General features: G+C 39.9%; 1 protein-coding gene and 1 non-coding gene across 2 annotated transcripts; both read left to right on the top strand.

Annotated features, from left to right (window-relative positions):
- The first annotated feature begins 2,179 nt into the window (after nt 1-2,179).
- Nucleotides 2,180-2,252, top strand: trnar-ccg (transfer RNA arginine (anticodon CCG)). The gene has a single exon. It is a non-coding gene; the product is annotated as a tRNA-Arg (tRNA).
- A 4,119-nt stretch (nt 2,253-6,371) lies between these two features.
- c20h8orf89 (chromosome 20 C8orf89 homolog) lies at nt 6,372-12,672 on the top strand. Its single transcript, XM_033638586.2, has 7 exons — nt 6,372-6,714; nt 6,798-6,843; nt 8,183-8,277; nt 8,643-8,781; nt 10,830-10,937; nt 11,038-11,093; nt 11,949-12,672. The coding sequence occupies exons 1-7, from the start codon at nt 6,474-6,476 to the stop codon at nt 12,086-12,088; spliced, it is 825 nt and encodes a 274-aa protein (XP_033494477.1). The 5' UTR covers nt 6,372-6,473; the 3' UTR covers nt 12,089-12,672.
- The last annotated feature ends 1,008 nt before the right edge of the window (nt 12,673-13,680 follow it).

Genomic DNA, 13,680 nt, shown 5'->3' with positions numbered 1-13,680 from the left:
GAGCAAAGCAAGTTTAGTATCCCTGCTTTAGGGGGATATTTTGGCAGAAACTGAATAAAATAAGAATGTTTTCTTCATTGAATAATCATCTGAAAATGAGAAACATGTTTTCGTTACCTTAAAGGGATAGTGCACCCAAAAATGAAAATTCAGCCATTATCTACTCATCCATATGCCGAGGGAGGCTCAGGTGAAGTTTTAGAGTCCTCACAACACTTGCAGAGATCTGAGGGGGGAGGGGGTAGCAACAACACGTGTGTGCGCTTGCGTGCGAGACCAGCGAAAGCACGTGAACATACATGAACGCAGTGCCCATGTCTCACGGTCTCGCGTAAGTGCACACACGTGAACGCGCTGCACAGAGAGGCAGTTAGAGCTACAGGCTACAATGAGAATAAAAACAGAGTTCAAATGATGTTTTTCCAAACAACTTTTTATGTCGGGGCTTCAGGACACTTGGATCACTACGGACGAGCAGTATGGAGATATTTTGTGGTTTCAATTTTGTGTTTTTGGACGTTTGAATCTGGGGCACCGTAAGCCTGCATTAGGTGGAGTTGTGTTGCTACCCCCTCAGATCTCCACAAGTGTTGTGAGGACTCTAAAACTTCACCTGAGCCTCCCTCGGCATATGGGTGAGTAGATGATGGCTGAATTTTCATTTCAAATGAGCTGTTTATATCAACACAGTAAGCGGTTCCTCATCTACAGAGATCACCATGTTGCAACGACATGTTTCTATAGTAGCCTAGGGTAGAACGTATAAACCAAACATATCCAAATTAGCAGCCCCTCTGTGATGAGTAGTGTTGGAAAAATGTGTAACGTGAAACTGCTTTATTCAGTATGTTTTACCAGTATTAATCAATTGCTCTGTTTGTTCTGAAGAGGAAGAGACCTCTGAGGATAATTTGGCACCTGGTAAAAGCCTCTTGAATGTCTGGACATTAGCAGGTGCTGGGCAGGTGGGCCGTCTGCAACATGCCAAACATCATAGAAGAAACACTGATTTGTAATGTGACATTGCTTTATTCAGTGTTTTTACTGTTTAAATTACATGTGCCATTTGTTTTGGAGATGAAGAGACCTCTGCAGATAATTCGGCTCACTGTTAAAACCTCCTGAACAACTTCTGTTTTGCAGTCTTCACTGCCAGATTCCACTAAATCCCCCTGAATCTTACACACTGGACCTTTAATGATCCTCAAATCATCACTGCTCTAAATTCACTAAATCACCATGCAGTATTTGATTAAAAAATACACCTTTTAGGTCGACACTGTCAACATTTCTCTGCTCACACTTTTTTAGTATCAGAAAGCCACCTCTGACGTGTGACACCATGACATCATGGTCTCATCAGCACCTGATTGAATGGCTTCATCTCACACATGTGCTATCATGGTGCCTGTGAATGGAGGCAAAGGGGATCACCGCCCAAGTCACAGCATGAGGTGTCTGGTGCTTTCCCGCTTCATTACACTTTGTGAGTACAATTTTCAAGGGATTGCGGCCTACAGTATGAATCTATATAAATAGCAACTGAGTAAAGGTGTTTCATCCATAAAAATCATTCATTAAAACCATAAAGTTCAAAGAGGATATTTCCGTGATACTGTGTGACACGTGAACTCCGGGGAACGTAGTATTGATTGAGAAAACCCTGCTTGCAGAATGATTAACAGCTTGAACCGGCCAAGCTTTGTGGTCTAAATCATTCCCCTTACGTGCTACAGTATATTTTGTTAACTGCCTCACAATTCGTGACCCACAGAGTGTGTGGGCCGGGACATTCATTGACCGTGTTTGGGTGACCTTTTTTCTTAAAAGGTTTCAACTGGGATGTCAGTGGTTAGCAGGGGAATGTCTTTGAAGGTATTTCCTATTTTTTATTTATTTATTTTTGTTAGAATTTTATTCAGAGCAAAAGGAATTAAGAGTGCAATTTTACTAGTTCCTCAAACACAAATGCCACATAGTGCCAAACACACTTCTCAGTGGTTATATAGCAATCAGCTTACCTACAAGTAAAATTCAAGAGCTACTGTGGTACTTTTTCATTCATTAACCTTGTATTCGGTGTATACAATAATTCAACAATAATTCAATATCCCACAAAGAACAGATCACAGATGTAGCCCAGAACATTAAAGTCAAAGAGAATTGATCAAATTCTTGTGGCCCAGTGGCCTAATGGATAAGGCATCAGCCTCCGGAGCTGGGGATTGTGGGTTCAAGTCCCACCTGGGTCGTGTGGGTCTCACTTGGATGGATAGGTGTGAACCAACTTATGAAGTCTATATAGCCTTTGCACCTTCAGAGACACTGTACAGCTGAGATGTCAGTCTGACATGTCATAGTAGGAGAAACACAGGCATAGATAATGGCTTAATTCCATTTAGCTGCTGCAGTTTCATTGTGCATGTTTGCTCACATATCATGGGATGCCTAAATAGAATAAACTAATCATAAATGTTATTGATAATGCCTGTGCTTTCCTTACTGTCAGGACTTGTGAAAACAAATAATGTGTTAATGATAAAATGCCACAGAGGACTTTATAAAGAGCAAAACAAATGAAATAGTGTGCCAGACCTTACAATCCAAAATTATAAAGTATCTCACATTACACAACAGTCCTGTTATTCTAATACTGTACATTAAACTGCTGTTGTGAGGAAGCAGAGAGTATTCTGTTTTGTGTTGGCTGAACGTTAGTGCTACATTGTGTGCTTTCTATTTTACTAAACACGAGATACAGCAAAGAAATATTGACGTATGACACACGGGTCAAAGTTCTTTTTAGAATAAAAGTCATAAGATGTCAAAAACAGATTTTAGCAGTAAGAAGAAGAGAAAGGAGGACATAAGATTATTCCTCTGCAAAATATAGTTCAAGTCTCAAAAATAGAAGCACTTATTATGCAGAATGGCCCCATTCAGAATGTCATATTGTTTAAATAGTTATTATTTACGACTGAATTATAATTATTGACACATTAAGATGTAGCATTTGAATTGCTTTGCACAGCTGGATTGTTTAATATACAACAAACATGCAATATACTAGTTGATTAAATGCTTTTTAATGTAATTTTTAAAATGTTAAAACAGATTTCAGCAGAATTACTGTGAAGAAAAGAAGGGAGGACATGTAACGTTTTATACTGGATGCTTTGCTGCCCCTCTGTGGTAAAATATGTGCACATACATGCACATAGTGTGTATAATGCCAATTGAATTGAAACCATAGGCTTAACTCATCTGAGGAACAGCATATCTGCCTAAAATTAAAATATTAACAAAAAGTCATAAAATAAAAGGTCTGTCATGAGTAAAATGCATCATCATGAAAGTGTATCATTAGACATGGAAAGCTGCTATTTGCAGATGATGAGTGTGGCAGAAACAGATTGTAGACTGTCTTGTTAGAGTTAGCTGAGTGATGCCCGTGTTTAATAGAAATAAATCAGCCACCTTTTGAGTGTGTTCCAAACATTACCACTGTGACACAAATGCTCATGTAGGCCTAGTTTTCAAAATCTAATTTAAGATCACCTCACCATGTTTATACAGGTCCCGTTAACTATAAAAAGCATAGAATGAGCATTGTATTTAGTTGTTGACTTAATCTATTTGATTTATAATGTGGTTTTTTTTTCAGGAGTTCACAGGACTCAAAATTCAAAATAAAAAACTTCACCTAATTACGATTCCCAATATGTTATTTCCACAGCCTAGGAAAGTTCAATCAATATTTGTTCAGACGAACTCCTCTCTGTCAAACCAGACACCAGAGACGTTCTGAATAGTCATGGGGAAATGTAATCATAAACATAAACAAGATTAACAAATTGCCATTATTATTACAACCGGTTCTAATATTACAGTTAAGGGCGGTGCTTAATGTGGTTAGTGTAAGTGGCGTTGCTGTTGCTGGGCTGCTGTGGGTCGGTGCTGTCTCTGTTTGATAACTTTCAAATGTATTAAAAGCAGTAAACTAAAATGTAATATGAGTGTTAGGTAGGCTACATCACTGTCGACTGTTAAAGTTTTATAAAGTGTTTGTATGTCATAACAAAGGTCATAAAAACTGATAAAAAAAATTGAAGATATAGTATAATATGTTGTCAAATAGTCATAGTGTGTGCACTTTTTCTGTATGACACTCAATCTTATGGTGGCTCCCAAAAATGTCACTAAAATGGCCATGAAAACTGTGAGTTAAAATACTCTAAAATGATCAGGTTAACTGTTAAGTTTCTAAAAATGTGTCCTGGAGAAATTCCTGCCAAACCCACCTCAAGAGTTTGGTTGCAGAGGGTGTCAATTGAAAATGTCCCCCCACACACATAATGTTAAATAGGTGATTATGGCGCTGGTAATTAGCAAAGGGTATCCATTTCCCTTCAGCTTAATTTAATTACTTGTTTTAGCAGTGATGTTTGTTTCACCCCCTCATAATGAGCTCATTATTGACCTCAGATATGATTTTGTTGGTCTATATATATAGGAACAGAAATCAGAAAATGATCTTGTATTGGGCTGAAAACTTTGGTATTGGGTAACAAATGAGACAGGTTTTACATCTTCTGAGTGAGTACTGTCTCTGCGGGGGGTCAGTCAGAACAGGGGAGGCAGATTTGTCTGTCTCAGGATTTATTGCAGGAACTGTCATTAAAGGTTACAGGGACAGGTAGCTGTGGTTTTATCTTAAAGTTCTCACACCAAAGGAAGAAATGCACAGAAATCCACTCAACTTGTTACACAGAAAGTCCACACGACCTATCTTTAGGTCATACATCAAAATAACTAGGGAGGGTCTTGTGCTCAGTATTATACTATTGGTCTGTCCAAAATGTAAAAATTGAAGGAAAGAAACCATTAAATTAAGGGATTCGTAAACTGAAAATGGGAAAAAATGAAGCTAAATTTGGACATTTTCCTGAAGTGAAAACACCATGCTATTGTGTACCACTCAGTAATACTGAATAACTCTTTTGTGTCGTTTTTTTTTTTTTTTTTAAAGATGATGCAGTGAGTCCATGTCAGCAACTATAGTCCAAAATTAGCCATAGTTGTTACATGCACACACGTCCATTGTAGATGATATGGCACCAAAGAAAGCAAAAGATCAGGGAGAGCATGGCAGAAAAGTTGGTCAGTCTGTTTTAATGAATAGCCACAGGTTACATGACTGATTTAATTTAAGTAATTAATAGATTTAGGCTGGGTTGCACCAACAAAGATTAATTAGATCAGCTCTAATCAGAGTTTTATAAAACTAAACTAAATAAAGATTTACCAGAGGTCTTTGGCACTTAGACACCAGAGGGAGATATTTTGTGATCGAGGGACATCTGAGTGGCAGCAGGATAAATCCCCCCATGGAGTCCAGACACTGGTGGTGGTGGCTGATGACTCTGAGGCTGCTGACTGCTGGGCTGGATGAGGCTGATGAATCCATAAAGACTAGGTGGTAATGGTGAGGTGGGAGAAAGAACCATATTTAAAATGAGGGGCAGTAAGATGATAGGCTGACAGAGAAGGTGTGTCGCTGTGCTATTGGCTGACTGTGAATCAGCTGATGACTCAATTGACCTACCCAGTCAATGACACCTAGAGATAGTGTGAGTGAGCATGCATGAAAGGAGTGAGTGGCAGGGTGAGAAAGAAACTTACAGCCTGAGCATGAGAAGTATTGTCTTCCTGACTGAACTTTCGCAAGAGCTTTATATGGGTATACGTGGAGATTTACAGTAAAGTATTCGGGCTTCTCTCTGTCATTCCGTCCTTTTCTGACCATTTATTATTTCATTAAAATGTTATTTGTAGTTCATTTTGCAGTGCAATGTTTGTGACGATGACCCTTAATTATCATTAATAGCCAACACGAACATCTCAGAATTATCAAAGTGCCCTGAAACCCCCTCGGTCTGCTGAGAGATAATGATGCACACCCGTGGACACTCCTTAGCTTGTTCCAACGTGTGTTCACTAGGAAGGACTCTTCTTCTGTCTCCTTGGAAGGACTCGTCCTACCAAGGAAGGATCCTTGACTTTGAGAAACACCCCTTGTTGGTGCAATCCAGCCTTAACAATTCAAAACCAAACAGACTGTCCCTTTGTACCTGAACATGTAATCAGAGTGAGGTGGGGGTCCTTGATGTGTTTGAAGGACCAAATTATTTTCCTTGGCAACACATTTTCTTTATGGAAATATAGCAGAGAACCATATCAAGCTCTAAAGGTAACACTTGAGTGGTAATCTACCTCAAGTGTCCCACCTTACCTGATTTCACCCTACTATGTGTGACGGTCTTCATGCAGCCTGTTTCCATGGTGACGCAGTGACTCGGTTACATTGAGCACAGTGATCTGCAGCCTAGCATTACAGCTCGGGGATGTTTAGCTCGTATGAACCGACCGTTATAGCGGCCATGTGTCGTGCTTCTGCTCTATAGCCGGCTTATATGTTAAACACGTCACTGTATGGCAGCTCCAACATGATGACTTACCAGGTTAATGCATCGCTACCCACCGCAAGGGCTTTAGTATCAGAGAGAAGCTCAAATTGCAGCCAGCAGCGCGGCCCTGATGCGGCTACACATCCGACCTACAGGAGCTACGGGATGAGAGCAGGTGGAGGACAAGCAGCTGTCAGACAAAATGGTCACACACGGAGGAAACTGCCTGTGCTGCAGCCCCTGAGCAGTGAGTACGCGTGCTCCATGGATCTGTACATGCATCAAGATGCTGCTAGCTTAACGGGATGTCACCGCTGTTCTCTGTTGTAGAGTCCAGGGAATGGCAAACCTTGGTGAGCGGCTTCATAGTTGCAGGGTAAGACGTGTTCATTTTGACACAACAAATTGTTTACTCGTTGTCATGGTGTTTCTTTAGAGTCACAATGACCTCTGCTATGCAAAAACTATAATACACATGGGTATAATATAAAACAGCAGGCCTACAGTGTATGAAAATCAGATGACGTCATGTGAGGAAAGTGCGTGTGTTTGGTAGTTATCGCAGTAATAGCTCGGAGGCGCTGGGGCAGGCTCTTTTCAGCATTTAGATACCATTACTTCCCTGGTGCCTTGGTACTAATAAGCTTCTAAAGGCCTTTCCTTCACACTGCTGACTGAAGGCGGCAGGTAGGCTATCTGATCCATCTGCAGTCTCTAACTGGAGTGATTTTACGCACCGTCAAGCCACAATTACGCACAGCACATCCGCTGGTTACATTATGTGCAGCCAGCACCACCAGAGTGATGCAGTGCTGGAGTGTGAGAAAGTACATTTACTCATGTAAGTAGGCCTACAATGTGCCCCAGAAAAATAAATCACTGTATTTAAAAAAGAAAACTTATTTTCAACTATGTATCATGAGCAATACAGCTGTGCAGTGTGAATGATATGTAGGGGAGACCGGGGTTGGTTGTCACACTTTCTAAAAAAAAAAATCTAGCCTTTATTAAAGCTGTTGTTTTGTAATAATTCATTATAAATATAACATTAAATCAAACAGTGAGATTGGAACAGATTAATCTCCATCACAGTATGACCAGGAGCATATGTTAAAATCACAAATAGCCCATGTTGCCTAGATTTAACACGTCTTGACAAACATTTTAGCTAGCTAAAAGCTGACTCATATCAAAGCTATTACCTTTGACATTTTAATGTGTTTGACTTTTAAACGATTACAAGCTTTTAATACAAAAACAACACCAACGTGCAAAATTTCTCTGACCCATAAAATTTACAAAATATCGCCTCACCTCAGTGTTTTGTGTTTGATCCACAAAACGACCAGTGCAAAATGAGCAGGATGTCAGGCCAACTGTTTGATATCAGTATCTCAACAACAGTGTCACAGCACCCTCCAGTGTGGCTGTAACACTGTGACAACCAACCCTGGTCTCCCCTATATGCTGTGCATACAAATATGCAAATAATGACTACTATCTACATAAATCACACATGCAGCATGCAACATAAATGACTGACATGTTTCTCAGACTTTATGTTGGCTATCTGACAAATAATCTGACCCGAGGGATCAGTGGGTATCAAACTTGATAAGATATCCATGCATGTGTCATTATCCTGAATGGTATTCAACTTTTTAAAATTCGTCTGTGCTGGTATGTTGTTTCTCACTCTCTCAATCTGTGTGCAGGTCACCGAACTTAGCCAAAGATGACAGACTGGAAACAGAGAACAGCGACCCGGAGAGGGACATCTGTGGGAGACACTTTCTTTTTGATAAACAATGTAAGAGTTGTAGAACAGGAGCTGCCCTGTCATTATTACAGTTGAGAGTATACAATAAAATAAGATATCCCAGTCATGTATTGATCACTTTGACTCAATACACTGAATTTGAGTCTTGTTCCTGGATTGTAACCTAACAGCCAGCAGATGGAGCTCTCATCATATATAATGAACTCAGGTCTCATTTCAGTGAGTGCAAGTGTAACTTTGATACTTCAGTATTATTTTATAATGGGGATTAACAGTATTTATGAAAGAAAGAAATTTCCCATATTTGTTTTAAAAGTCTTTAAATAGACCTTTAGAAAATTATTGTCTTCAGATCAGATGTCAGTTCTGAAGGCGTGTATCTGATCTTTGTTTAGGTGCAAGGTTAGAGAGGACCAGAACTGTGATTCCCCCGCTGCCAAGAGACTACCATGTGCACAGACCTGGCAACCTGCATCCCTTCAGCCTCTCCAAGGAGCTTTCCCACAGCCACGCAAGGCGGCCTTTCAACCTGAGGTAACCACTGGATTAATGTCATTCAGTGCAGTAGTTGAAGCTCTGCCTCTTCACAGGGTATTTCTGGAGACAACTGCACAGATTGCAGTAATTATACTGAGTTATCAGAATTACAAGAACATCAGCTGACGAAAAAAAGCAGCCAGATACAATTAATATTTTGACACGCATAATTTGTCTGTCACAAACAGACAAGGTTTTAAGCTGGTTCTTTTTCATGTTTAATATTCTAGTGACGCGGGGCAAATGATTAAAGCTAAAATTGAATTGCTATTAGTTTGCAAAATGATGAGATCATAATCATTTATTACTATTAGTCCTCCGTTTGTGGGAACAGTTTAGTTTTATGGCACGTTGCCTTCCCTTTCATACAGTATGTAACAACCTTAATATAATTTGGGAGAACATACAGAGGCGTGCAACAGTTTTTTGCACCCCTGGTCAAAATTTCATTTACTGTGAATAGTCAAGTGAGGAGAAAATGATCTAACCTCCAAGAGACATGAAGTTAAAGATGGAACATTTCAACATTTTAAGCAAGATTCCTACATTATTTTTGTTTTGTATCATTTTAGAGTGGAAAAAAAGGAAAGCGGCGTCATGCAAAAGTTTGGGCACACCAAGACATTTGAGCTCTCAGACAACTTTTAACAGCTTTTAACAGGCTATCAGTTCATATTTAGCTTGGTAGGGCTCTAGCTTGTTCACAGTCATTGTTTGGAAAGGCCAGGTGAAGCTTTATAAATATTCTGACTCCTGAAACCTTGTCCCAACAATCAGCAGCTCCTCTAAACAGCTGCCTAGCACTCTGAAAACTAAAATAACTGATGCCCACAAAGCAGGAGAAGGCTATAAGAAGATAGCAAAGTGTTTTCAGGTAGCTGTTTCCTCAGTTCGTAATGTAATTAAGAAATGGCAGTTAGCAGGAACTGTGGAGGTCAAGTTGAGGTCATTCTGAGAGAGCTGCTCGTAGAATTGTTAGAAAGGCAAATCAGAACCTCCGTTTAAATGCAAAAGACCTGCAGGAAGTTTTATCAGACAAGTATGACCGTCACGGAAGAGTCACAAGAAGAAACCCTTTCCTGTGTCCTCACCACAAAATTCAGCATCATAAGTTTGCAAAGGAACATCTGAACAAGCCTGATGCTTTTTGCTTTTTTGATGTTAAAATACAACTTTTTGGACACAATGAGCAAAGGTATGTTTGGAGAAAAAAGGAACACCTGTCCAACTGTTAAATACCAGGGTGGGTCGATCATGCTTTGGGCTTGTGCTGCAGCCAGTGGCACAGGGAACGTTTCACAGGTAGAGGGAAAATGGATTCAGTTAAATTCCTGCAAATTCTGGAGGCAAACATCACATCATCAGTAAAAAAACTGAAAATGAAGAGAGGATGGCTTCTACAACAGGACAATGATCCTAAACACACCTTGAGATCCACAATGGTTTACCTCAAGAGGAGCAAGCTAAAGGTTTTGCCGAAGCCCTCACAGTCCCCCGACCTAAACATCATTACAAATCTGTGGATAGACCTCTAAAGAGCAGTGCATGAAAATAGCCGAAGAATCTCACAGAGCTAGAAGCCTTTTGCAGGAAGAATGGGAGAAAATCCTCCAAACAAGAACTGAACGACTCTTAGCTGGATACATTACTCATTTAGAGGCTGTGATACTTGTCAAAGGGGGTGCTACAAATTACTGACCATGCAGGGTGCCCAAACGTTTGCTTCAGGCCCTTTTCCTTTTTTGTTTCTTTGAAATTGTAAAAGTTTTCTTGCTTGAAATATTGACGAAATGTGTCATGTTTAACTTCATGCCTTTTGGAGATCAGTTCGTCTTCTACTTACTTAACTACTCACAGTAAACGGAATTTTGACCACTGTCCAAACTTGGTTTTTCAAATGAATGAAGTAGGTTTTCTTAAAGCAAAATATAAATGAAATTTAACTTATTCTCAACTAATCCAAAACCAAATACAAAGGATTCATGTAGCCATATGTGCAGCCCTTCATTTCATATGTTCATAATCTCCTCAATTCTGTCTTGCAGCTACCCTGAGAGATATGAAGTGAACACATCTCCAGCCATCCTCTTCCCCTCCTCTTTAGTCCTCAATGGCAGAAACACGTTCTCAGTCGAGAGCTGCAAGCTCAGCAGGTATTTTTGCCCTTATAAACTAAATCAGACCAAGCCAATCAATACTTTCCTCAATTGTTTCTCACACCTTTGCCTCCCCTGCTTTCCCTCTCCTCCGCAGGCCCAAGGTGAATTATCCAACCTCCAACCTACTGACTGTTAAAGACAATCAAAAGAGTGAGTTGTTTTGATGCTTTCTGGGAAGTGTTTGGTGTGGTCTTGATACGTCAGGTCAGAACGCCCCTGACTGCGTACCGAGGGGAATGCAACCTTCAACCTGCACATGGTGTTGATTTATTGGCAGCAAACATGTCAGTTTTATGGATTTTCCTTCTTCAAACAAAAGGCACGGATCCCACGCCTCATTATTGTCAGTTCCAGGATGCCTTGTTGTTTGTGGGTCACGACAAAGTGGGACAAGGGGTCACATGGAGAGACATGTTTACTGTTGTCAGATGGAGTGTTTATTCCCGTGTTAAAGTCTAAGCACTGTTCTCTTTTATTTTACTTTTATATTTTGATTTACTCCAGTATACTGAAAAACACCAATTATATTTTTACGAAGCACTAAATCCAGGTGAATGGCCTTGTGTAGCGCTTTTCTAGTCTTACGATCACTCAAAGCGCTTTAACACCACATGTCACATTCACCCAGTCACACACTGGTGGTCGAGGCTACCATATGTGGTGTCATCTGCTACTCAGTAACCATTCACTTGCACTCACACACCAATATAACAGCCATTGTGTTCGGTATCTTGCCCAAGGATACTTTGGCATACAGGCTGGAGGAGCTGGTTATCGAACCGCCAATTTTCCGATCAGTGGACGTCTAGCTCTACCGCTGAGCCACAGCCAGACTAACTGATATAACCCTGTAACTCAACATCTTGAAAGTGCCCCTCATATTGTACTTTTTTTCAGTGAATATATTGTTTTATATAGATTTCGTTCTAATTTTTCATCTTCCCTTCTTTCCATTCATCTCTCTGTGTCTCTTTCCCTCTGTCTTGCTCACCTCTCTATACAAAGACCAGTCCTATCCGGATCCCGTGGTCGGAGCCTCGCGTTCCTTCATCCACAGGATATCCGAGCTGTCCTCCTTGGAGGGTGAGACAGTGAGACAAGAAAAGCTCAAGAAAATGAAGAAACCCAAAAAACCGCCATCCTGACAATCAACATCTTCCCAGTCACACTGGTCAAGGATCAAAACCCTCGAGTCCGTGCCAACGACCGATGAACTAAACAAAACATTAAAGGCGCCATTTTCGTTTCAGTGGCTTGTTCTGACTGCTTGTTTGTCCTCAGTGGTATTAGTTTCCAGCTTAACATGGCTGGTCTTCACGTTTTGGGATTCCTGACCTGAGCTCCTCTCTATTAGTGATTACATGTGGTATTTACTGTGGTAAATTGCAGCGTTTGCTCCAACAATAAATGCTGATGATGAATATTAGGCTAAATATTTTCTATTCTGACTCACAGCTGTCAGTAGTTTCCCACTCAACATCTGCATGAAAGATATTTATTTAACCCCTCTAATGGCTTGTAATGGCTGTTATGTAATACTGCCATATTTCTTGCTGTATCATGGATATGTTGCAGAAGCTGTCAAGCTTTGATCTCATTACAACAGTGTTTCAAACATTGCTGTTTAAGTGGAATATCTATGTACATATTAAATAGTTTAGCAAAACCATTATTGTGCCTTGTTAAACGTCTTCCTGAAATTAAAATAAATTTATTTTTGTTATTGTTACGCCTTTTGTTAAGAGCTTTTTCCCTTTAATGAGTCATGATTTTTGTTGTCTAGCTTCTAGAAGGCTAATAAAGGGAGCTTCCCCCTCCATTGGGCACATACAGCACATATTGACCAGCGCAGTAATGAGAATGCCTAAAAGATTACATGAAACATTATCTGCATTCCATATCTACAAAACAGATAGAAAACTGTGCCTCCAGACCCCAGAATGTGGTACTTTCCCACATAATGCATTGTTTTGTTGCCGTATGGAGGGCAGCTCATGTCTCTGAATAGTCTTGTTCATTGTATTTGACAAAGACAGCAGTCACAGTCTTTTTGTTTAGAGAGAAGTGGGGACTTAGTTATTATCTGACAATGTAGTAGCTGGAGTCATCGTTAGTGCTTGTTTGCAATGTGTGATAATTCAGTTAGCACAATGAGTGGCCCTGTTATTTAAACTATGTTTCATGAAACAACTTGTATCCCTGTTGTCACAGTGTGAATAACTAAAGCAGACCTGTTGCCATCTGTGTATTACTGATGATAATTGGCACAAGGTATGAAGCCAGATGCAACAGCTGCAGCAAGCACAGCCTCAGACATGAGCCTGAAGCCATTTTGTTCAACTGATATATCGCACAAACATCCTGAAGTTTAATTTAATAACTTTTAGTAAGGGAGCGTCTAATAATTTGTGAATATTGTAGCATAATTTAGATGTACCGGGTGGAAATGAAGCACAAGAGAATAAATTGACCGAATGAGTGAATATAACCCAATGTAAGATTTATTAGAAAAAGTAGGATCAGTATTGCATAAGACATAATAATGACAAGAAATGTCATAGTAAAGTATGCCATAAAAAACGCCATAGTACAGTATGTAGTTGTATAGTATGCCATAAGACACATTTAACACATTGTGGTAATATAGCATACCATGAAAAAAATGTCATAAAAATGTCATAATATGGTACTGCAACCGCGAAATGCGATGGTGTAGTATGTAATAAAAACTGTCACA

This window comes from Epinephelus lanceolatus, chromosome 20, assembly GCF_041903045.1.
Source record: "Epinephelus lanceolatus isolate andai-2023 chromosome 20, ASM4190304v1, whole genome shotgun sequence".
NCBI lineage: Eukaryota > Metazoa > Chordata > Actinopteri > Perciformes > Serranidae > Epinephelus > Epinephelus lanceolatus.
This window is presented reverse-complemented; position numbering and strand designations above follow the sequence as displayed.